Genomic DNA, 25,379 nt, shown 5'->3' with positions numbered 1-25,379 from the left:
GTGTGTATGCAGTAATGAATGTCGACGATTTCTAGCTTATGTATTCATCTACGAAAAAAAGGTACACGGACGCTGCATTATGGTTTTTAATAACAAAAGCTTATTAATCTTTCACAGACGGCAAGAATATCATGATGTTTTTGTGACTGTCGGGTCTATTACTTCATTAGATCTAAACATTTTCAAGTGATTGATTTCAAATCTTTCACACACTTTGTAAAGAGTTTTTTTTTTGCTATCTATAAGAATGTATTAGTCAGAGCTTGTCGTTTATTCCTGAACTTGTTGTCGATAACAGGATCCCCAACCTGCATATTTGTTGAACCTGTCAGTACTTTTGCATCTGCTAAGATTGGGGAATCAGTTTGTGAATTTATGGGAATTATTGGGGAATTTCGGGAATTAATACCACAACCTTAGGGCCTGTTTGATCAAGCTTTTTCAAAAGTTCCATGAAAATATTTTACTTCAATGATTTTGCTAATCATTTTGCGATATGGTTACATTCAGTCAGAACTTAAAACCGATATTTCTCGGAACAAGGGACATGGTTATCCCAATTTTATTGTTGCAGCTTTTCTTTTTATCTTAGACTTTCTTTTCGAAAATTTCAACTTTTCTGAGTCGTTCGATAGTTTAGTATCGAGCGCGCCGCTCTTTAACTGAATAACTGAAAGTCATCTTTATGTTCTTGGGATTTATCTATAACGTCACTTCCCTGAAGATTCTCAACGTCTGACATACAAACTACTAAATGCAATAAATCGTTGATTTTTGTGATGCTTCTGCTTCGGTAAAGCTTAAAATGTCGGTATCATCAAATGTGAATTTTCTTTAATGGAAAATCTTCAGCTGTGATGTTAGTGGTATTCAAACGAGTTTATCGCTTTACTGAAACTAAAAAGAGGGAAGAGAAAATTCCAGTTTCCTTTTATTTCAAGGTAAAACGAACGTTCTCCACCCACTTTAAATTTGTGCAAAATGATCTTACGTATTCCGAAAAGGAAAAACTTGTCGATTACGTTTTTCAACCACATTTTCTTTTGTGTTTTCATATCTCAAATATAACAAGCTATACGAGCACCTGCATATATTGCAATAGTTGTAGGTGATCAGATGGAAAATGTGCTAAAAAGTGTCGTTGTCATACTTTCGGTGAGAAGATACATGTTTTGTTTGGTCTGGTTTAAAATCATTGTATCCAAAAGTTTACGAAAGACGTTAATTTACTGAAACAAATGAGAATGATGTTGCACGATTAGTTGCAAGACTTTCGCAGATGAGTACATTCAACAAGAAATTGAACTGCTGAAAATATTAGCATAACGAAATCACGAACAACTTATCAGTTTACGATGATTGCGCATAACGAAAGATTCTGTAAAGCGTCAGTCATTAGAACAATGTAAAAAGTTTGATAAAAATATCAATTACGGGAACTGAATCTGCTCATTATATAACTACAGTCAGTCCTAAGCAGAAAAAATTTACTTTCTTATCCTAAATAGGATCAGCGGAAAAATCTCGTAAAAAACCATTCCTTCCAAGAGAACGGGAACCATTAAGTGTTCCATTATGTAAAGATGTACCTTGTGATTCCAGTTGATTATCCATTTAGAAACGGCAAAATTATCGCAGTACACTTATCAAATCTGATACTTCTTCCGTTTATAGTATTCAATGCAAATTCTTTTACTTCGTTTGTTTAACTATTTTTTTTTAACTAGAAACAACTTCATGAACTATCGTCTTCTGTAGTAATTACTTATTTTTGTCGTTGCTTCGATGGCAGATGGACAGTCGTTTCTGAAAGATAGATGGAAGCATCGATTGGTAAAAATGAGAATGAATTACATTTTGCAGTAAATGCTTACTACCGAAAGTGTGCGCCTTTTATACTCTACACACAACAGCACACTTAGATAAGATACCTCAAGTAGATAGCTTTGAACCAAGGTAAATATAGCGAGGAGGTAATGCCATTCAGACATAGTACATAAGCCTAGTTCATAAGTTCGATGCCAATGACATCTCTTTTTAAAATGGTTGACTATGATTTACTTGTATTTCACTAAAATATTTTCGCTATCTCACAACAGATGGCATTACCTCCTCACTATATTTACCTTGCTTGGAACCACGTTTTTGAACAAATAACCAACTTTTTTAATGTAGACAGAAAGCAACAGAATTGACAATGTCAATTTGACATTCTTAAGCCGAAATCAGATTTTTCAAGGATTTTCGTAGTGGTATTGCTATGTTATTGCGAAGCGAAATTCGTTCCATTTATGTTACCGACACTCTTCAATACCATAAGAGATTTGCTCAATGTTGCAACAAACTTTACAGTGAACGACATCTCAAATGTCTCACTGTCATTTTTTTCAGAGAATGTCATTGTGAATTTGCAATGACACAATAAAATTCTCAGAAAAATTTGACAGTGAGACATTTGAGATTAAATTATTGTCAGGGTAGTCGTTGGTTAACGTTTACGTATCGTTTTTTACCAATGAACACCAATCCATTTTGTGATGCCATGTAATGTCTGAACACCTTGTTGAGAATCTTATTTTTTAATGCTGAAGTTCCGTTCAAAAGATGTCAGTTACGGACAGGATGGCTCAGTGGTTACGTACAAGTCCTCCACCAAAATTATCCTAAAGTTCACTTAAAGCTTCATAATTTGGGTAGTTGCAGCGTGTTTGATAGCTGCAACGATGTACGCACACTGAATGACTCGTATGATGTAACCCGAACACGATGTGTGTTCAATGTCTAGCCTACATTTAGGCTTCCCTGATATGAGCACCTACGTAATCTATACGTAACTATTCGTAACTATACAAGATACTAAGTCTTGTTCAGATTTGTTAAACATCTGGTCATCTGGTGTTTGGGGTGATTAAAGTTCTTTTGTGTTTCAATTAACCTTTTAAAACCTACAAACGAAAATTCCTTAATGATCACCACTGATTGATGCTTCGAAATTTTGTTTAAAACTATTTCACGAGAATTTCATTCTGTTTTATTAGAACTTCACACTTTCATCGTAACACGTATACAAAACCACAATATTCTCAATTAAAGTCAAAGTTTCATGTGTTACATAGTCTACTCTAAAATATTGTCCGAAATTTCTATTACACTCCACATACCAATTTGAATGGTTACAGCTTTTGAACAGCATGACTCAACCGTGCGGAATTTCACATACGCTGAAATGTGTCTAATAAAATAGTTAACACATTCAGTCTTCCTCTTCAAGGTGTCAACTTGTCGTAATTGTATCGTCGACGGACAGATTATTCAAAAGGGATGACTATTGTGAACGTTCATTATTAGGATTTTATCATTTTACTCTCAAGAGCATCAGAAAAAAAGAACGGTGGTGGGTCCACCTTTCCAATTTGAAAATCAACATTCCCTGCTGCATCTTGCCACGACAATTTTTTCTGATATATAGCTGTTACTGTCTAGGCAAAATGGCCTAAAGTTCAAGAAAACCATCTGCAGTAAATGCTGTACTTATTTCAATATGGTCCACATACCGGATCTTGTGAATAGACGAGAGTTATGATTGCAATATAACTACAGACAGATGTTTGTGGGACACCATGGGAAAGATAAAGCTAAATTTAAAACAGATAGTACGATAATTTTCATGGGATTCAGGCGGTTTTTGACGGCCACGCAACAATGATATCTAGAAAAATTTAAACAAGAAATCCGGGCTTATCCGGGAAATCTTATAAGGAATTTTAAATTCGGAAAAATTCGGAATAAGCTCCTAAAAGTCGGGAAAAGCTGCTAAAAATTCTGTTTTTTTTTCGGAATATTTTCAGAATTATTCAGAACTTGGGGTCTTGGGGACTTAAAATTCCAAATGATAGACCCTGCAAAAAAAATGGTGTGAAAATTGATCTAAAATCGGAGCATTATAATTTGATCGATTCTATTCATTTTTAAATAATTGTAGTTTTCAAAAAAATCATTTCGAAAACATTACCCGCAGGTCCACCACGAGTAAACAGTTCTAATGCGTATGTGTAAGCTTTTATACTGTAATGTTTTCGAAATGATTTCTTTGAAAACTAAAATTATTTAAAAATGAACCGATCAAATTAAAATGCTTCGATTTTACCATAATGAGGCCTCTGGTAATCAAATATTTACTAATAGTTACTAATTTACTTCAGTTACGACACAAAATCTTTTTCATGCTAGCGATGCGAAAATCCTTATTCTGTCCACTGTGAAGCGTTGTGAAAATGGCGTTTTATTGTTACTCTGAAATGGCGGGTTCAGCCATATTGGGTGAGAAATAGTATGTTACATACCAAGGATCAAAAAGGTGTGTTTTAGACCCAGGTGGTCTAAAACACACCTTTTTGATCCGTGGTTTGTATACTATTTTTCTTCCTGGAGTACCAAAGTCACATTCCGAACAAAACATAACAACAAAACTGAACAACATACCGGTGCAAAAGCATTCCATATTAATGCCGAAAGTAATCCGTATGAATGCCTAAAGAAGTCCGTTCCGTGTGCATGTATTCTCACAAATGTCGAAAAATAAGCAATCTGTAGGAATGCCGAAAGACATCCGAATGAATGCCGAAAGCAGTCCGTATGAATGCTGAAAGCAATCCTTATGAATGCATTGTCACAAAACACTAAAAACATTACATTCGCGTACATACAACAACTTGACACATTTGGGAAAGAATAAAGATAGGATCGAAAATGACATAAGCGGGAATGAAAATTGAGAGAAAATAGTAGGGGAGAATGTTGCTCTTTCAATACTAAATTTGGTGAGTGAATGTGACGGTTTTGGTACTACAGGAAGAAAATGATCATTTACTCACCTAAAATGGCTGAACGCAAGCATGAAAAACGTTGTCGGGGAGAAATAGGAAATTCCTATTACAACAAATGACTTCACTAGTTTGATAGAGGATTTTTCTGCATTCAGTCATTTCAATTTACTTTTTCCTTCTACGAATCATGAATTTTCTAAAGCCATAAAATCGCTTGTTTTACTGTAAGAAAGAGCAGCCATTCAGGATTAATTCATTGAATAAATAAACAAAATGTCCGTTACCGTAAAAGAATCAGATTGGACGTGGAATTACAAACATAAATCCTAATTATTATTCAAAATCAATAAAATAACCTTGGGACATTCCATTCCACAGCCGTACATTTTCATTACACACAGTTACACAGTGTAACACCTTCCAATTTTCCTTCAAACGAATTTTCATACAATTCATGTGCAAAAGCAAATTACCCGAATATATGACTTTCCGTTCCAGTCTCTAACTTCAGCACATTAAATTATTAGCTCAACACAGCCAATAGCAAACGGGGAAATATATGGCACCACACACAGAAAAAAAAAGAATCACAGAAATCCAATCGTGAATTTTCATTTTTAAGTCATTTTGTTCCGCAATGGAAACCCAATATAACATTCAATATTAAGGGTAAAATTTAATGGAAAATATTTTCGCTCAATTGAGATGACTTTTCAGCGATATATCCATTACGTGAACTGAACATTTATATTCAATGTGGTTATACGAAGTCGTTGGCTTTTTGTGTGAAAATTAGTAAAGTGGTTCGGTTTGGTGGCAATATCAAGAAAAGAAAAAAAAAACATTTTCCTTCTGTCGATGGATAAATATAATATATTGACGTCAAGGTAACTCAACCGAATGCAAATTACACATCGGATAAGTTTCTTTTTGCTCTAATTTTAAATAAATCGATTCACAATTTAACACATCATTTTTGCGCTGATGTGAGTGTGTGTGTGTGTGCAGATCAATGAATGTACAAACCATTTGAATATCTCGTCTTTTACTTGCTACCCGCTTTATGGTCTAAGAATATATTTTCTTTTGGCCATAAACACATAGGGAACAAGAACACTTATTCGAGAGTTAGAAGCTTGATTTCCACACGCGTGGTTCAGCTCCGATCCAGATTCACATGCCGTTGGTTCTCTACAAGATAAAATGCCACCAAAAGTTTACAGAATTTGTTCTGTCCTTATACAGGATTTTGTTGACAGTATTCGTTCTAAGTTTCGAATCATTGATTGAAGAATCCCGTGTAGATTCAAGCCGTTGCGTTCTTAACCAGAACGTTTTTGCAAAGTGGATCACAATGGTTGCCCAATACTCATGGATTAACACATTAGAAACCCGCCCCAAACTAACGAGATGGCGAAGGTAAAGGTGCCAGAGCACCACTAATGACAATAGTCATTCAATCATCATTGTAATCGACCAATGGTACAAAACTTTATTTTACTTGGAAAAATACTAATTCCAGGGGTGGTGTTATCTAATATGCAGAACAAACACCAAAACAAACAAACAGAGCATAATTACTCTTCCCTTTCCCATGGATCGCCTGAAGCGAAAGTGGAGATAAAATGCTGTTTCGACCTCCGGATACAGTGGCCGTCAGAGGTTAGCGTGGTCTAACCATCTTCAGTCGTTTCCACTGGTCCGTTACACGAGACAGCAGTAAATATTCTGATTGAACTAGTAATTTGAAAATTTACAGTAAAAGTTCTGCCACCTTTCGATGGAAATTTCGAAATTTAGAATGTGTTTAGAGGTAGAAAAGACGAGAAGGAGACGATTGCTTCATGGATCGGCGAGTTATGATTCACTTCAGGCTATACTCTTCAATGAGTATATAGAAGAGAAACGGGCCAGACAGGTTTAGTCCCAAACACACCGACGTTGACGTTCATTGTAGCAAATTGCTTCACGAACTGTACAATCCAAACTAAAATAACGGACTGGAAGGTTGCGATGATATCTACTTAAACCGTTAAATCTCTCCATTGAAACTTCTCTTGGTATTATGAGATTTGATATATTTAATAAATGACAATATGTAAAGTAATCTGAATACCTGAATAACTCTAATCTAAAGATTGTTGGCATGCACATTGTACAGTATACAGTCTCGGTGTACGACTCCCTGTGGACTTGTTCTACTTATACTATCCTATCTCTATCATAAGTAGGCGTACGGCATACAGTTAAATATAGCCGTTCAAACACCCACCATTTCCTTCTTGACAGCACCTCTCTGAATATCATTTATACCGAGACATCATTGGTGAACTGAAAACCTTATCGTCACTGGTCTTCGATACGTTAAAGTAAAGAAAAAATCATGAAAATCGGTTAAAACTACCACATTCCTTGAGCCTTAACTTCCGATCCTGTTACCAAAAAATATCCTTCACGCATTAGGTATCTTTCATTAAACTGTTTTTGGTTCCATAGTTCCGCAGATGGTTCAGATGACTCACGGCTGGTAAAATACTGTCTTGGACGATATTTCGATATTTGCTCGTACCTTAGACAAGCGAATCATTATTATTGATCGTATGCAACGCACTCTATTTGGCAGCTGTCGTTAATAGCACTTTTGCTTGAAGTGCGTTGTCGTATGACAAAAAACTTACATTTTTCTTAACAAAATTCTTTTGAAAGTTATCAAAATTCACTCGTCTGGCTAAAAACGATAAAAACGTTTCAAAACGAAAATTTACAGAAAGTACTTTCACATTCAAATGTCAATGTCCAAATCACGAATCCAATCTATCGATTCGTTTGTCGCTTTATTGAGAGTATGCAGATCACCGTTGAATTTTCAAAGTGGGCAATCCTGCAAGATATGCTGCATCGATTGAATGACGTCATTTCTACAATCACAGTACGGAGAATCTTTGAATTTCCATCTGTACATTTGATCGCCTCCATGTCCTGAACGGAAGCGATTCAAAATTTTCCATTGTCTCCGTTCAAGATTGAAATCTTCCAGTTTTTCGTACGGGTTCTCGATTAGAAACTTGTTTGTGAACATCGGACTATCGTTCCAGAATTTTTTCCATTGTTCATGTACATTGTATTCCGCTGATCGAATTTCAATGTCGCTCCAAATCGGTGATCGTGATATAAGGCGTGGTGGTAAGCGAATCATGAGAGACCGATATTGGAACGATTTTGTTGTCTTTGAACTTAAGCACACAATTTCTTATTACCTTTCTGGGAAAATAGTATGCATTAAATCCAGCGTGTAAGAAGTTTGTATTTCGATCCGAAGGCGAAACAAAATCGAAGGTTTTAAAAAATAATTTCCCAACGATACCATAGTTTGTTTGCCAGCGGACAGAACATGAGCTAAACTGGTTTTCAGCGAGACGGTAATGCGTCGTCTTCTCAAACATAATTCGGGATAAAAAGTGACGTTTTCGTGTGATTGTCGACCTCAGTTTCGCCTCGGATCAACAAACTTCACAAGAAAACTGTACTTTTCAACTTTTTTCCCGTGTCATGTAAATAACTACTACTTGGCATGGAAATGGCCTCTTCTGTGTTTACCGACCTCGGCTCCCTTCTATCGGTAAACCGAACAGCATTTCTATCATTTGTCGCATTATTGATGAGTAATGTACAATTTTGGTGGATTTTTTATTTCAAGAAAAATATTTTGCTGTCGAAGTAGGTGGAACCAGCGGTTTATCCATCCTAATAGGACTTCCATCCTTTCATCCGAACTTTTCATTCAAAAATAAATAAATTCGCAAATTCCCTTCATTCATTAGATTTCCGCATTACTGCAAATTGCTGGCAAAATAGCAAAACAGCAACGTCGTTTTTCCATTCCACTTTTCAACTAACTAAAAATTTCATTTCCTATCGCTCAACTAACATTATTTTTCTCAAAACAATTTTGCTGAGCATTCATCGTTCCACAAAGAAACCGCCCCCATCCTCAAATAATTCGATAAAGGTAAACTGGTCGGTTGTCGTACGTGAACTTGAAATTAAAATTGTTCGATGTAATGTTGCTGTTTGCGAAATATTGATGGGACGGTAATATGGCAAATATGATGACAGACAGGAAATTGGATGAGCAATATGATGAATTTATGCTATGTAGGCAAGGTAATTGAGGAAAAGGAAACCATTATAACAACAAAGTTCTGTACCGAGCAACGGTAATACAATAATTTCAACAAAGTTACCCCGTTGCAGTGCTTAATCGAATTTTATGCGAAACCGTTCGACGTGTGCACACTTTCGTCGAACGAATTACATTCTTCGATACTCTGGGCCCATTGAAAGGTGCTGGTGTATACTAATCATTGTAGTTCATCTTCAAATTAATTGATGACACACCATCTGTCATTTATGATGTTTGATAAAGATGAGAAGGGTGTAGTCTACAGGGTATATGTATAAAGTGAATTTTGTTTGCTGTCACGTATATTGTTAGCAACTTATTCCGAATGCTGTTATAAGTTGTGAACGAGTTGAATTATTTATTAACGATACGGTGTGAGTGCCGAACGTCAATATTTCTTTCTCCATGGATTGAAATAAAAGTTAAAAAAAAGAAGAAGAAAAACTTTGCCGGAAGATAAAAGGGATGATGTACAAGTTGGAAAGAAACAGCAATGGGAATTGTCAGAAACTTTAGCAGTTAGAAAGGTATGACTGATGTGACGGAAAAATGTTGGCAAGGAAAGAAAAGCATGGGAAATATCGAGACAATGAAACTGTAATACGAATTTATTAGAATGAAACCTCGATAAAAATCCTCATCGCTTCTTACCATTCTTTCCACTTTCAGTTAATTAGATGAAGTAAAGTGTGTTCTGTCTTCCACACTACCAGTCGTTACGACTTCCCGCACAAAAGCTAAGTTGAAGATGATTAAATTAACGCAATAAACTAAAGGCGAATTTCACCAGAAAACACTCATTTACACTCTCTCGTTATTATCGAGTCAGTCATTTTCGTTCTAAACTGAAAGCGTATCTGTTGTAAGGAACGGTTGAACGGTTGGCTAAAAATAGAAAACATGAAACTCGATGAAACTGAATTTATGATTTTGGGGTAAAGTTTAAAGTTTCATGCCAGGAATGAAGTGGAGTTAGTGGTCGAAACGAAAATGTGTTTTTTTACTGTGGACTCCCTGTGTTTGTGATGACACGTTTTCAAGTTAATAAGTTTGTGTAGTAGCAGATTTTACTTCCTGCCGAGTTGTATTATGAACACACACGAAAATGTGGGATTGAAATCGTTTGGGATTAATATAGTGAGTTTAAACCTTCTCACGCTATTGTTTTTCCTAGGACCGAAAGTGGCTTATTACAGACCTAGAGAAAATTGGTTTAGGTTTCAAAGGCATCAAAAATGCATTGCAAAACTTGGTATAAAAATGAAAAGTCTCAGCCTCGCCTCGGATCGTAAAATTCACACAAATAAGACATTATTTGAAGTTGTTGCACTTTGTTTTGCTCTGTTGAGTAGTCTTTCTTACGTATATGGGTGACATGATGTAAACGGATACAAGGCGTCTGTGTTCCAGGCCCTATTTTAAGGAAATTAAATTTCCAAAAATTCCCAAATTTTTCCATCACTTTTCGTCATTTCATCTAAAAGCACAACAAATTGCATCGTAAATGTTGTTTTTACTGCCTTTTTACTTGTTTTTCATGTCTTTGAGCTTAACTGATTACTTCGGAATGAGATCTAACAAAACAAAATTTGGAAATTTGGAATTTTTTCTTCAACAAATGGTTCGGTGTCCATACGATATGGCGAGATACAAAATCCAGAGTTCCCACGGCTTAGGAAGGCTCTTAAAATTAGGAATTTTAGGAAATTTTAAAGGCAATTTTAGGAGTATTGTAGGATATTTGGAAGGTAATTTTAGGAGAATTTTAGGAGGAATTTTTTTAAATGTGGGAAAGGTTGTATAAGTAATTTCCGGAGGAATTTTTGCTCTGTTTCTCTGTTTCTCATACACTTCGTAAAATACTAAAAATGTTTAAGAAAATCGACAAAAAGTTATTTTTTTTTGTCAAAACATATTTTTCCTTATGTAGTTTAATAATTGAAACTTATGATTTCCTCTTTTCTGACGCCAGTCTCGACTAGCCAGCAACTGATACTCTATCAGGTTTTTCTTGTCGACTGAGCCTTTCGAATTAACAAGATTCACCATAATTTTGTTTCCATCATTTATCAGCTCTTGTGCACTAAAAAGTTTTTTTCTACTGGATCTGGAGAGATTTCTCGATATCGGAAAGTTTTTCTGACCTCGATTTTTTTTTGTGAAGATGCTTTATTGAGATTATCTTCCGCCTCTTTATTCTTAAGAAGTAGTACCTTCTCGACTTTGTGTTGTTCGAGAAAAGTAAAGTACATTGGAGCACATCTGGAAAATACGTCGATTCATTAGGAAGTGAGTGGCGTTTATATTATTCAATGTGTCCTTAAACGTTCGAAGTGACACGATAGTCGCATCTTCTAACAAAGAAGTTTTAGAAGATTTTATGAGATTTTAGGAGGATTTGGTCCATTTTATGAATTTTATGAATTTTAGGAGGAGTGGGAACTCTGAAAATCTTTTACTTCATTTTTTTAACATTCAACTGTATGTCGTCGATTCGTAGTTTTAGTCGTTAATACGAGGATTAGGAAGCCGTTTCTCAATTCCAAATTCCAAAACTGCTCAGTCTGATTTACTTTTATTAAAGACGCTGCTCAATTACTTGAATATTTTGAAACATTTTAACCATCATTTTCATCGACCTAATCTCATTCTCCAAACATTATAAAAAAATAATCAACTTTGAATGTGTACCATTGGATCACTGTTCCAACCAAAGTTTTCATACTGAGAAAGCTTTACGTATTATGCGGTATTCGCCAAATATGAATCATTTACATTCGTCAAAATGCGCACATTCGCTAATCAAATTTTCGAACATTATTTTCCTTAAGCAGCATTTCTACGTATAAAGAGGAGAGATCCAAAACTTTTTTTCTTTCCTCATGTTGCAAAAATGAAAATTATTTACATTTCCACTGGCAATTCTTCACTTACATAAGCCACTTGAGATGTTTACTCATACAATTTCTAACTTTATATAAGTCCTCTGGTGTGTGTACATTTGTTACGCTTCATCATATTCCCAAAATTACGTATCTACCATCATCGCCGAGAAAAAAAAGAAGTTTTTTTTTCTCGTTTCTTTTTTGTGGTTTTTTTCATCAAACTTAATACACCCATGCTGTAGGAATAAAGTCCTTGCTTAAACGTATTTGTATTACATACACCAGCTCTGTATAGAACAGAAATCCGTGGAGACATGCTTTATCATAGGAATTAGATTGAAACATCGCATAATATAAGTTATATGTAACGGAGAATCGAATATGAGCGAATTATTCAGAAGAAAATTTACTTTAAGAAGTTGAAGCTGTAAAGTTAAAAGACTTTTTCTTTTGTTGTACTAACTCCCATATATTGGGGAATTTATCTTTGTGTCATGTTCGAAAGCTAAGTCGTCGATATATCGTATCAGTCAAAAAACCCTTAAAGGGTAAGTGTGACACAAGTCCTTTATCTTACTTACAAAATTTAGATTTTTTTTTACAAAATTCTAGAGAGTCTGAATCTTAAAATTTAGGAACCAACTTTGGAACACCTCACTTATATCGGGAATAACCCAAATCCATAAAAAAAACCGATGGAAGTTAGGTAGTGCCAGAGAAATCATCTGTCATCCCAAAATTTAGGAACCAATCTTTGAACATCGAACTTATGTCGAAAATAACGCAAATCCATCAAAAAATCCTATGGAAGTTAGGAAGTTCCAGAGGAATCATCTGTCATCCCAAAATTTAGGAACCAATCTTTGAACATCGAAATTTTGTCGAAAATAACCCAAATCCATCAAAAAATCCTATGGAAGTTAGGAAGTTTCAGAGGAATCATTTAGGTAGTGCCCGAGGAATCAGTTGTCATCCCAAAATTTAGGAACCAACCTTGGAACACCCCATTCATGTCGAAATTAACCCAAATCCATCAAAAAATCCTATGGAAGTTAGGAAGTTCCAGAGGAATCATCTGTCATCCCAAAATTTAGGAACCAACCTAGTGGAAGTTTATACTTAATGATCCCAAGAATTTGCAACAAGAAACACAAACCAAAACAGCACACACCTTTCACCACATTACCATCCATATCATACACCAAAATATACAAAACACACCCACACACACACACATACAAATTTGTTTTTATATAGCATTTGTATGAATGCAAAGACTTTGGGGAGCTCCAGCTGCCAAGATATGGGTTTTTTCCAACTTTTGAAAATTCCTTTCTTATTTTTGGGCCATAACCGAAATTTCATGAAAAACGTTTAGGAGTTGCTAATTTTCATACAAACATCAATATTTCGAAGTTTAATATCTCGGCCAATTTTGAAGGTGCAGTAGCGTGTGATAGCTCGTTGAACTCGTATGGATTGCTAGATTGCAGGTATCCTAGTTTGGGGGCCGAGTGAGAAGTCAAAAAGTTGCTGTTAATATGCTCCACCGTCCACAAAAAAAATTTACAACTTTTTTGGTAGTAAACTTGCGTCACGCCCGCTTACTAACGTGCGGGCATGGTATGTTACAAACTTTTGTATCGGCAAATCATGTCAGAATTATGCATAAATCGACAGAAATTTTTATTTTCATACATTTTCGTTTAATTATGACGAGAAAGCTTTTACATCTTTGTAATCCGATATGTTTTCCTTGCGAATCGACGAGATCGGAAGACAACGTTATCGAATTGTTTATTCTGTTTCATTGAAATTATATACGCAAATTGGGACGTTATTTTCAGATATTCTCGCTCGTTGTACCTAATTTAACTTAACTGGTATGGATAACGATTTTTCCAGCGCAAACAGAATGAGGAAGAGGATTTTAATCATGTTATATCCAACATAATTGTTGTATGAAAGCTCATGGGGATTATGTAGACTGAAAAATTGAACATTTCATATTTTTGTACCGTTTTCATATAGCCGTGACAGTAACATAGTAACATAACATTACATCATCAGCGGATGTAGGTAGTTATCGTTTTAATTATATTTCGAAATGGTTTAAAAATGGTGGTTGGAAATGCACAAAAAAATTACGTCGACGTCCATTTTGCTAATTAACATTTCGTCAAAGTTCAGAGTTTATAGTAAAAAGGTCATCAATCCACAGAGATGTGCTGTGGTTGCATGGGTAGAATTGAGTATAGTGATGTTGCAAGAGTAAATTATTGATACACCTTCAACTAGAAACTGCTGCTGGAGGTTTTTATTTAACATTAAGCCTTGACAACGCACTAAACAATCATTTGTCAAAGGTCGAACAAGTAAAGCATTACACCGAAACTGTTAACGAACAGAGCATTTCGTTGCTCTTCCCTTTCTCATGATTCACGGTAAGTGAATAAAAGAGTTCTTGTTTTGATCTAAGGTACGTCTTTCGTGCCTTAACTAAGGTTTTTATGCATTGTACGGTAGTAGTCTAGTAGCTAAAATAGTTCATCACACAAGAAGTGAAAGACAAACTATTTGAATAACATCGACTTTCACAAGCGGCTAGTCATCTATTATTGGCAACGAGGACACAAAAATAATAGATGGAAGCTCTGGCTAATGGTTCTCTATAGCAAAAAATACAATGAAACTAATGAAGTAATAGAATTTATTCGTTTCTGTGTTCCTTTGGATTATATTAGGATCAGAATAACCGACTCGTCAAAATAAACATAATATTTATTCCGCTAGAAGCAAGTGATTAATCGTACGATATGCTTACGTATGTGTTTTGGAGGATTGATTTTAGGTAATTTCGCCAGTGCATAAGATCAAATGTCCAAGGCAGGTACGTAAGTAATGTTTCATGCATTTTCCGTGCGGGCATTTTGCGAAAATTCATTTTTTTAGACGTAAAACCAATCAACAAAAAAAACCGAATTGACAGTCCAGGGGACAAAACGTTTATTTTTAATCTCATTTTTATGCTGCACTGCACGGCACAGTGTTTTCACCCAAGAGAGACAAAATCATTCATTTACCTGACATGGGATAAAAAGTAAAAAAGTAGAGTTTTTGTGTGATCCGTGACGAGGCCGGGGTCAATAAACACACGAAAACGAGACCCTTTAACTTTGTACTGGATTTTTTGTACTGGAATTGACAACGAGTAAGAGAACTATGTCCTTTTCTCTACGCATTTAATTGACAAAAAAGCGAATTTTCTCAACGCACACAGGAAACCTCATTTTTTATTAGAAAATTGTCTTTTTCTCTTATAAAAATTACTGAAGTGACTCAGATGGTGCTAAAAAAAGTAGATTGATGTCTGACTGTCAAAACTGAACTGCAACATTATTATTACTTGCAGCACAGTTTCAGTGTCGTTTCCTTTTCTTGCAAAAGAACAGATACGACTTTTGTTAATGGCTGAAGTTATAAATCATGTAAATGCTTCAATTTATGCCCCCGTTTAAAATCAAAACTGTATACCAATGCAGTATACGGAATGTTACGAAAATTTAATGAACGTACATGCAATTATTCACTTCAGTCTTCTCAATCTTTCCATGCAATAATTTTGAACTGTCAAAATGTAAGCTTAAAGTACCGAGTTTTATCATAGTTTTATCCTTTCTGAAACTGGTAAAATTACAAAAGATTTTTCACGTCCATCCATCATGCCAGACATTTTATTTTTCATCGGAATTATATTTTCTTTTGTTCACACAATGAGATTATCTCTTCGCATTTCCATTACACTTCTCAGAAGTTCTTGTCTCATTTTCGCCCGAACAATATGACAATAATGCTCGTCAAAAAAATATTTCTGTTCCGTGAAAATTGTTGGTAAAGGTTTTCATTTACTTTTCAATCGTTTTTGCAACTCGTTCATACTTTATAGCCATTTCTATAATATGGAACGTGCAAGTGGAGAGGTATACGTATAAGAAAGGTTTAATCTAAGATGTTTTCTGCATTATTTAATGGATAAGGTTGGATGTTAAAGTTTTTAATTAGAAAAGTAAATTTACTTTAATCATTCCCTCCCGGACTGTGAAGGAAAATGTACAATAAAAATGTAACGACCCTTGACGCAGAATATAATATACGTGAAAAAGTTGTCGAGAAGTTTTTTTTCCATATAATTCTTTGTACTTTCCATTTGAACAAGCAACGAGACAAAGAAAGAAGAAAAAAATCGGTAAATGGGAGATGCTTAGATGTGACCGGCATTTGTTGTGTGCCATTGTTTAGCACGCAAATAACTCGGATGACAAAAAAATGTGATTGATGTTCGAAAGATGATTTCATTAGATATACCGAAATTCGAATTATTTGGAATTCCCGTCAGATGAGCGCTGCTCATTGAAAAATTAATTTAGAAAAGAAAATTATTTGAATGGGAGAGTCTTCTAACCTTACTGATTTCCAGTGAGAATCGATTTTATGAGTAATGGTTATTCGATCATAGCGGTGTCACATGTAGCCATATTCAGCTCCTGGGCCCTTCTAATTAAACGGCTTTTTCGACTTATGTTTTCCACGATTTCATGAAATGGTACAATCGGTAAATTTCACTGGAGTGCAGAATTTGCAACAGCTGGTGTTCATGCTATTATTTATGAGAGGAACGTTTTTGTTGGTTTATTCCTTCGCACTTGTGTGGGTGAGTGAACAAACGACTAAATCACTACTGATGTAAACAATGGCATGAACATCAGCAGGGGAAAGACCAACTGTTGGAAATTCTGAACTTTCTGAACTTCAGTTATACTTAGAAATCGACACGACCAGAAGAGAGATTACGGCATCAGTTATCTTTTCTCAATTCTACCTAGAGTACGGTCAAATAGTGAAACGTACTCTATCGGTAGAGTTGACATAAAACTGAGGAAAGAGAACTGATCCCTCTTCAGGAAGAAGAAAGCCAAAGGGAAATCAGTAAATGATTAGAGAACGGAAAATCAAGTGAACAGGAAAATTGAGTTGAAAACGGAAAACCACTTGCCCATGGTCTCTATGCAAATGCGGCACTGAGCCAGAAAGTTAATAATTTTCGGAAAAAGTGTAAAACAAAACAAAAATATTTCCTAATCACAAATTGAGAATCGTGCAAAAAACCTATTTCCTTCCCTTTGTTCGGTTTCTTCCATCAATTTTGCTAAATGATTTTTTCGGTGATACATTCACTCCCAAAGCGGGTAATTTTGTTAGACAATTTTTTTCTTCTCTTCACTCAAATACGAAAAGAACATTTTGCCCATCGCTATATCGATGATTTTGCCAAATGATGATTTGTGCACTTTGTACTTGTCGAAATTGATGAATGTGAGCTTTGATATTGACTTCTTTAAAGCAGAAGAGATTCTCTTTATATCAGTTTTGTGATTTATGTTTCGTTCCACTGTCGATATGGAGTTATACTTAGTGTAAATACTACGATTGTCAGACAGGAAGACGGGAAAAACAAGGGGACATAAATCAATGAAAGAACTCGAGGTCACAATTTGATCTATAAAACAGAATCGATTATTTTACCGACTACGATTTGCGGTACTGAAAATTTACTAAAAATTTGATTTTCAAAAACATTAGAAATGGCTAGACATTTGCCGCCAACCGCCAACAGCGACTGTTTGCTATTATATGGAATGACGGAAGACTAAACGTATCTAGTCATTCAAACCATACCAGTGACCATGGAGCTATTTTTAACTCGGTGCGTACATAACAGCACAAATTACCACTTCGTGTCCTACTCAAGAAAACCCTTCAGGGCTATTTATTCAGTCAGTTTCCAATTAAAATGATCCTAGTTATTGTTACGGATTCACGAACATAGCATCAATTGCCCCACATATACACAGAAATCTTAATAATGAATGGGCATCATTGTTCCGAGAAATTTCATTGGTTTGTTTACTCATAGAAGCATTTAGCATTTAGCCGCACTCTGATAAAGTTATTTACCATTATATCATCAACTTCCAAACGTCTTTAGTCGTCATGCATATGGAATACACTGGCTACAGATCTATAAGAGAGCTGATACAAATATATAACTCCCACGACGGAATGGATGCTAGTTAAATTAATATATTATGCGGAGTATGGGTTTTGCTTTGCATGACAATGCAAAATACACATTAAATGTTTAGTTAGTAAAACGGGTGCTTGTCCATACGACATGTAAGGGATGGATTCTGGTTTAGTAGTGTGTGGACGTTATGTATTTATCTGAACAAATACTCATGTTAAATGCAAACACTTCATTTCGAAACTTTTGCATGAATATTCTGGAAGAGCTTAAAACGGACAAATTTGAATGTTTTGTCAAACATTTTATAGTGAAAGGCATCTGAAATCGAATAGATTAACTCTCAACAAATTCACATGTTGAATTTTATCGGATGGAGATTTTTAAACCGATTTGAAAGCTTATGTGGCCTTTGTGCAGAGATTATGCATGTTGTATCGACTGGATGTATCGGTTGTTAGTTTGATTGGATGCTGGGAGAGTAATTGATTGTATGAGGAAAAACAAACTCTCAAGTTTCGATAACGAACTTTTGGACAAGGGTAGAGTTTGTATGTACGAGCCGAAGGTGAAGTATACAACTACACTTGTCGAACTAACTAACATTTGTGTTTGTAATGAATGACCTCATGCGAAATAAATGAATTCAAGTGATGTGCACCGAAAATATTCTTCAAGTAATGGATCATTTTCGCAGATAGGCAACTGCTATGTAATGATCAACTTTCGCATGCGGCAGTCAATAAATTGATTGTTTCTATGTAATTCATTGAGACTAATCAACTAAAGTGCGAAGAAATGATATATTCTCCATGATAACTTCGTATCCGAGTCCTTTCTGGAAAAAGTGAGAACATCATTTTGTGCCATGAAGTGTTGGCTTTGATAAATGATAAATGTTTGTGTTGATGTGGATTATTACGAGACAACTCAGAATTTGCGCCAATTTGCTATTTTTACTCAAAGCCAACAAAACGATTGTAATACCGTTTCCAGGAAGAAGGTGGATACAACGTTTACAATTTAGCGTTGTATTGATTTGTCTTAATTTGGAAACAACTTTGATAATCTCACAAGTGTGTTTTCTGAGCAACAAGCTTCAGTAACTGTATGCCGAAGAATAGGTATGCTGGGTATGCTACACCTATACTTGTCGAGAAATAGTTAACGAACAAGCTTCAGTAACTGGTTTTTCGACAAGAGTGTCGAATTTACACCTACACCTGTCGTAAACTCAAAAGCTCAAAAAACATACTTGTTGCGATTATCACAGGGCCTATTTTAGGGAATTAAATTACAGAAAATTCTCAAAAAATCTTGAGTTCTGATGTCTGTTAAAACCTATGAAATACTATGAGACGTCCTAATGTAATCGGCCTAGCTCAAAACATAGAAAACAACTTAAAACACCATAATAACAACGGACGCACAGTTTTAATTTTAGAGAAACCGAAAAACCGGTTAAAAATTGTAAATTTTCGGGAGTTTAATATCTTTAAAATAGTCACACGGAAGCTCATAGGTACGTTTTTTGAGAAACAAGCTTCGATAAATGTCTTCTCGACAAGTGCATTTGTAAACCTTGTCTTCGGCTCGAAGATACAAGCTTGGGAGTATGCTAACATCACAAAGTTGTTTCCGAATTAATGAATTAAGCAGCAGCATCCAATGTATTCTCGTTTATTGCCTGCCCCCATGCTAAAGTTGAATTCACATAAAATAAACCGAAATGGATCCTTTACGTATGGGTCAAACTAGTCTGTAATGGTCAACTTTCGCATGGGGCAGACAGGAAAGAAATGTTTGTTTTTCTTTTTTCACAGAATTATGCTAATTTGAACCAATTTTGGATTTATTTTTCAGATACGAAGCGTCACACCAAGCATCACAAAATAATGTGTCATTATCATCAAGCAATGGCGTCGATAAAATCAACTTTCAACTCTAAATAAATAAGTGAATCTGTTAAATAAAATTAAATAATTTAAAAAAAAATTGACCTAGTGCACTTAGTGTAGTTTAAATTTAGTGAATTAAAATTAGAAAACACAGCAAAATTAAATAAACAACCAAAAATGTTACATTTAATCGATTATTATTGTGCATATTATTCAAATCGCATCTAAAGAGAGTTATCCATAGCGACAAGAAGTAAACCACAAGAAAATAGTTTTTCCATCACCACATATAACATAGTTTAACCAGCAGTATGCCTGGCGGGCGAAGGGGCTTGGTTGCCCCGCAAAATACGTTTCTGGAGAATATCATTAGACGATCAAATTCACAGCGTAAGTCGAACCAAATTCTATTGAGTAAAATTTTATGTAAAATTGAAATCACAGGGAAAAGGAAAGCCATTTTGACAAAAGAAAATTTTGCTCTTTTATCTCTCGCTTTTATTGTTCTGAAAGTTTGTTTGTTCGAAATTTTTTTCCGTTTTGTTGTTTTACTTTATGAAATTTCCATTCGCTACTTTTCGCCGTTGAAATATTGTGTGACTGACGCAAAAGGAAATTTAGTTTGATGTTCACAAATTTAATATCCGCAGATAGCTTCCATTATGTCAAGGCTTTTGATTTTAGTTTCTCTTTTGAATGCAGTGTTTTTGATTGCAAAGTAGCTTTGTTGACTTTACTACCGTTTAATTTAATGCTGAACCTTTTTACGGCATTTACCTATGCAGGGTTTTTTTTTGAACCATGACTACATCGGTGTCTTCAGGTTAAGCACAGTAAAGTTTATAATAAAAAAAACTTTTCATGATGAAGAAAAAATATCAAAGGAACTTCCACATGGATGGGATCTAATTGAAAGTTAAAGTAGAATAAAAATGCAATTTATGGGTTTAGATCTGACAAGTCAAAAGTAATTGATTTTTCTTCTGCTGTTGATGTAATACTCAAGTCAAAAGTGCAAAAGTAGACTAGATAGAAAATCCTGTTTTTGAAACATTGCTGGCTGAAAATTATTCAATGAATGTTTCAGAGCACTGTGATGCTCAATAATCTGACCTTGACTGTTTTGTTAAAATTTCCAGATGCATCTAATATTCTAAAGTTTTTTGGTGTGTCACAGTGAGGTTGAATGGAGAGTTTTATTTAGGGATGTTGGAGAAAATTCGATTTTTTTGGACATAGTTAACCAGCTCGGAGCACTGATGAAGTATCAATCAATAATTATTTGTTCAACGAGGGAAGAAAAGTTGGAAATTGCTTTTACCAGGGTGTTGTTGAGAGCATAGCGAGGGCCACAAGTCACCCGAGAAAATGGAATTTTCACTTTTTTACCTAAGTAACCACAACGTTTTTCACAACAAAGGCTTCCCAAGTTTTAGAGGGGAAACATTTTTAATTTTCGTACGGAAAATGTACATTTTAATACGACATTGTGAAGTTAGCTGCGTTTGGTTTGTACACATTACTGTCATTACTTTCGTCAGCTGAGGAGATCATGGCCCTACGTTAGTGAAGGGCCGTGACGCAAGTCACGTAATTCTAAGACACTGATTTGAAGGTTTTTTTATAAAAGCTTATAATTTCGTAGCTACAAGCGTTTAAAGCTATTGAGCTATTGGACTTATAACTCGGAAAATATGGCAGATAGAAAGTTCGTTTAAAGGACAAAATTATAGAGTTTCAGATTTCAGTCGATACGTGTTTCATGGTTTTCCTAAAAAGTCGTCTATTTGGAAGCTATGATCGTTTTAAGTGCGAGCTATGTCAGCCATATCTCGGGATATTTGGTAGATGGAAAGTTCCTTTGAAAGACAAATTTATAGAATTTCGTCGAACTTTTGAATTTCGTCAAATTTTCGATTTTCGCCAAATTTTTGTATTTCGACAAATTTCATCAAATGAAAGCTGGAAGGTTCAGATCAAAGAGAAAGTTATAGAGTTTTGTAAGAAGAATATCTTCGTTCAAACTGCACAATATAATTGTCTATTGTCTGCGACGAAATTCTGAAAAACCACAACTTACAAACGAACTGATAATCACCCAAAACCACTTACAATGGAAGTGTGACTCAAGTCCTGCTACTTACAAAAGAACTGATATCGGTAGGGGTGACACTTACAGTGATACAGTCGAAGGCAGTCAATTTTCAGCATAAATTAGCTTCAGCTGTTTTTCAGCTGATCCATACAAACAATCAGCACCGTTTATACGTCTTTATACGGTTTTACCACTATCATGCGCGTGCGTGTAGCAGCTTCAACCGTATAAACAAGTATAAACCGTTTTGATTGTATGTGTGGATCAGCTGAAAAACAGCCGAAGCAAATTTATGCTGAAAATTGACTGCCTTTGACTGTATGACATTACAGGAGATAAAACCTTGTTCCTAACACGGGCACGGTAGTAAATGGGGGTTTTGCGCACACGATGTGTTGCCGAACTCGCTTCGCTCGTATCGGCAATCTCACATCTAGTGCGCAAAACAATCCCATTTACTACCTTATTATGAAAATTGGCCTTTGACTGTATATTTCACAAAAATTTTCCTTTCTCAATATCTGCCACTTTTTGACGCAATTTTTTTTTATAATTTTCTTTCTAAAATTTTTCGGGTCAAATTTTTGTTGATAAAACTTTCACGTACTTTCCACATCAGCTGCCATTTGTGACGCATATCTGCAGAAAATACACGAGCAATGTTGGGTTGCTGAGATTAACAATTATGCTGCGTTTTCCATTGTTTAACGTATGCTACAAATCGGCTTACAATGGAAAACGGAGCATAATAAATTGTCGGTTTCAGCCATTCAAGATTGACAGTGTGTTGTCGGCCTAATGGATTGATCCATCGATGTGTTTCGACTCATTATGTTACAAATGCCCGTGTTTCCTTATAAAATGTATTTCTGATTGAGGGATTATGTTGTGAAATGCGTACATTTCCAATTATAGCGATAAAATCAACATTGAAACGTTATTGACGACATCAATGACATCAATTTGATGTCACTTCGACAAGTTTGAAATAAAAGTTTTCAACAACCGAGTTAATGGATGATTTCAATGGAGTTTACAAACCGTTCTGTGTCGTGGGTATTCCATTCATCGACAATTCATAAATAAAATTGAAAAACAAACAACAATTAAGTGCACACTAAAAATAATAATTTTCTTCCGTACATACCATACACAGTGCTCGTGTGAAAATTTGCCATTACGTTGGTATTTGAATGTCGTGTGCCATTTTACAACATAATGTTCTAATGACTGCCAAATTAATGTCGGTTTAGAAAATATAATATTCATCATGGTCCGACAATAGGTTAACCGAAACATAATACACCACCCGAACATAACACCCCGGAAAACTGACATGGTTTTTAGGTTCGGTTATTAATCATTAAAATGCATGAATGAACTTCGTGTTTCTATTTCTCACTCTTTCACGCTTCTCGTCCTGTACGGCCACCATATACTATACTTTCACCTGCGTCAGAATATGTCCGTTTTATTAGATAATGTTTGTCAACCTTTTTAAATATTAACGCGATTAATGGTAAAGTGGAATTGTGGTATTTTAACCAGAACATCGAACCTCAAACAATGACTCTAATCTCGCTAGCGACGAACGCCGCTAAGCATGGAGACACGAATTTTTATCATTTATTAATGGATTCAACCATCCGATTTCCAGTCCACGACCTTCTTTAACCTATTAATTATTTGGAAAGCGTTTGGACAATTGTATTGTAATCATTACCAGGCAATGGTTACATTGCAAAGCACAAAACCAACCTCTCTGCATTTAAATATGTAAATTGGCGGTGAATTATAATTGCAAATGAGCGAAAATGACGCATGAAACGCGTGTCATTTGGCTTTACTATTGGTTGGAAGCTTTTGAAGTTTTAATCGTTCTCTTGTGGTGTTTAATGGTTGGCGTGCGATAAATATTACATGTTAATTATAGTACAACAAATGGCTGCAATGGTACATGTATGGAGATCGAACCATTTGAGGTTGTCGTTAAATAGTAATGCCATTAAATTTGTAGTAATGAGTATCACATTTCATACTGAAATCCTTTGACAATAAACTGAAATACGAATTGAATGTATGTTTGAATGGCTTTTCAAAGAAAACCTCAACAGTGGCAACCAAGTTTCCCATATAGATGATTGGGTTTCGTGATAAGGTACACATTGCAGCGATTCGTAGGCCTTTTCTCACACAACAAAACTGTTTGGAACGACCATCATCCCTTTCAGGTATATATATAACTAATCGATGGTAAAAGATCCCCAACTGGTACATCATATTCAAATCGAGGTTAAGGTTTGCATACGATAATAATGTGCCCTTCCAAACCGAATTTATTGAAAATAATATTTTCCACAAAACGTCTTCCGAGAAAGGACGACCACTTAAATATGCACACCGCACAAAAACCTCCACCTTATCTCGTTTCGCACACTCCATTCATTTGCCTATTTTAACATAGATTAATAAACCATTGCCACAACAGTGGTGTGAGGGTACTTGATTGAGAGTTTTCATACTTGTAAAGTACTTTCATCGTTTACAATTTACGTTATATTTGCATAGCCACGTTATGCTAAAAAAAGTACAACAACTTGAAGTACGGAAGGAAAAAAATTACATTTAGAAGTTACACGAAGAAGCCGCAAAAAATTATGCACCCAACAGCAACACCCGCGCTGTTCTATCTACCCGGTTAAGGATGGAGAGTGGATGTCAGGTATAACTGAAAGTTTAGACACACAGGCGAAAAAAATAAATTTGCGGATGTTAAAAGCTTGAGGCAGTATACAATTTTGCAGTTGTACGAGAACCACAAGAAATGCTTTATGTTTGGTTGCTTTTTGAATTATGGGAAAAATAAAATATGTTCGCCGCGGCCACATTCTTATTCAGAAATAATTTCAGTGCAAAAAAAAAGAAACTGTGGGCAACAGTCGAGTTATTTAGGTATAGATTGAGCAGATGTAATTGTGAACAAAAAGTCGACCGATAAATTATGCGAGTTGAAAGCTGACCCGAAGCACAGACGTTTTTATGGCCAACCCATTTCACATTTTATTTCGGCTTTGGGTCGTTCATAAATTACGGAACGCAAGAGGAAGAGGAGAGATTGCGTGACGTTCCATACATTCAAAAAAAAGAAATATTTTTATATATTTTGCGTGACCGGGTCAAGGGGCAGGGATTCTGAAAATCTTGAAAAATGCAGTTTTTGGAATTTTTAGGATTTTAATTTCCGAAAATAGGCCCTGTAGGAGGGTTCTCGAAAATCCTTATTTTTGCTTTACGTAATTTATGAACGACCCCTTTCCTTGAGTTTCTTGAATACGGTGTCTACTCATCCCCAGCTTTAATAAGTGAATGGTGTCATTGAGATTTTGGGTTCGATTGAAATCAAATGAAGT

The 25,379-nt window shown here is 35.3% G+C and overlaps 1 protein-coding gene and 1 long non-coding RNA gene across 3 annotated transcripts in view; both read left to right on the top strand.

Annotated features, from left to right (window-relative positions):
* Positions 1-25,379, top strand: part of LOC119074563 (potassium voltage-gated channel protein eag) — a 97,044-nt gene that overhangs the window by 1,651 nt on the left and 70,014 nt on the right. For both annotated transcript variants that reach the window (XM_037180782.1, XM_037180781.1), the window contains exon 2: positions 19,840-20,264. In XM_037180782.1, the coding sequence (XP_037036677.1) occupies positions 20,186-20,264 (79 nt within the window). In that variant the 5' untranslated portion in view covers positions 19,840-20,185. The remainder of the gene's footprint in view (positions 1-19,839; positions 20,265-25,379) is intronic.
* Positions 21,773-21,953, top strand: LOC119074723. Its single transcript, XR_005087226.1, has 2 exons — positions 21,773-21,807; positions 21,859-21,953. It is a non-coding gene; the product is annotated as an uncharacterized LOC119074723 (long non-coding RNA).

Source organism: Bradysia coprophila, unplaced genomic scaffold (assembly GCF_014529535.1).
Source record: "Bradysia coprophila strain Holo2 unplaced genomic scaffold, BU_Bcop_v1 contig_151, whole genome shotgun sequence".
Lineage (NCBI taxonomy): Eukaryota > Metazoa > Arthropoda > Insecta > Diptera > Sciaridae > Bradysia > Bradysia coprophila.
Note: the sequence above shows the minus strand (reverse complement) of the source record. Positions and strands in the feature narration are given on the sequence as shown.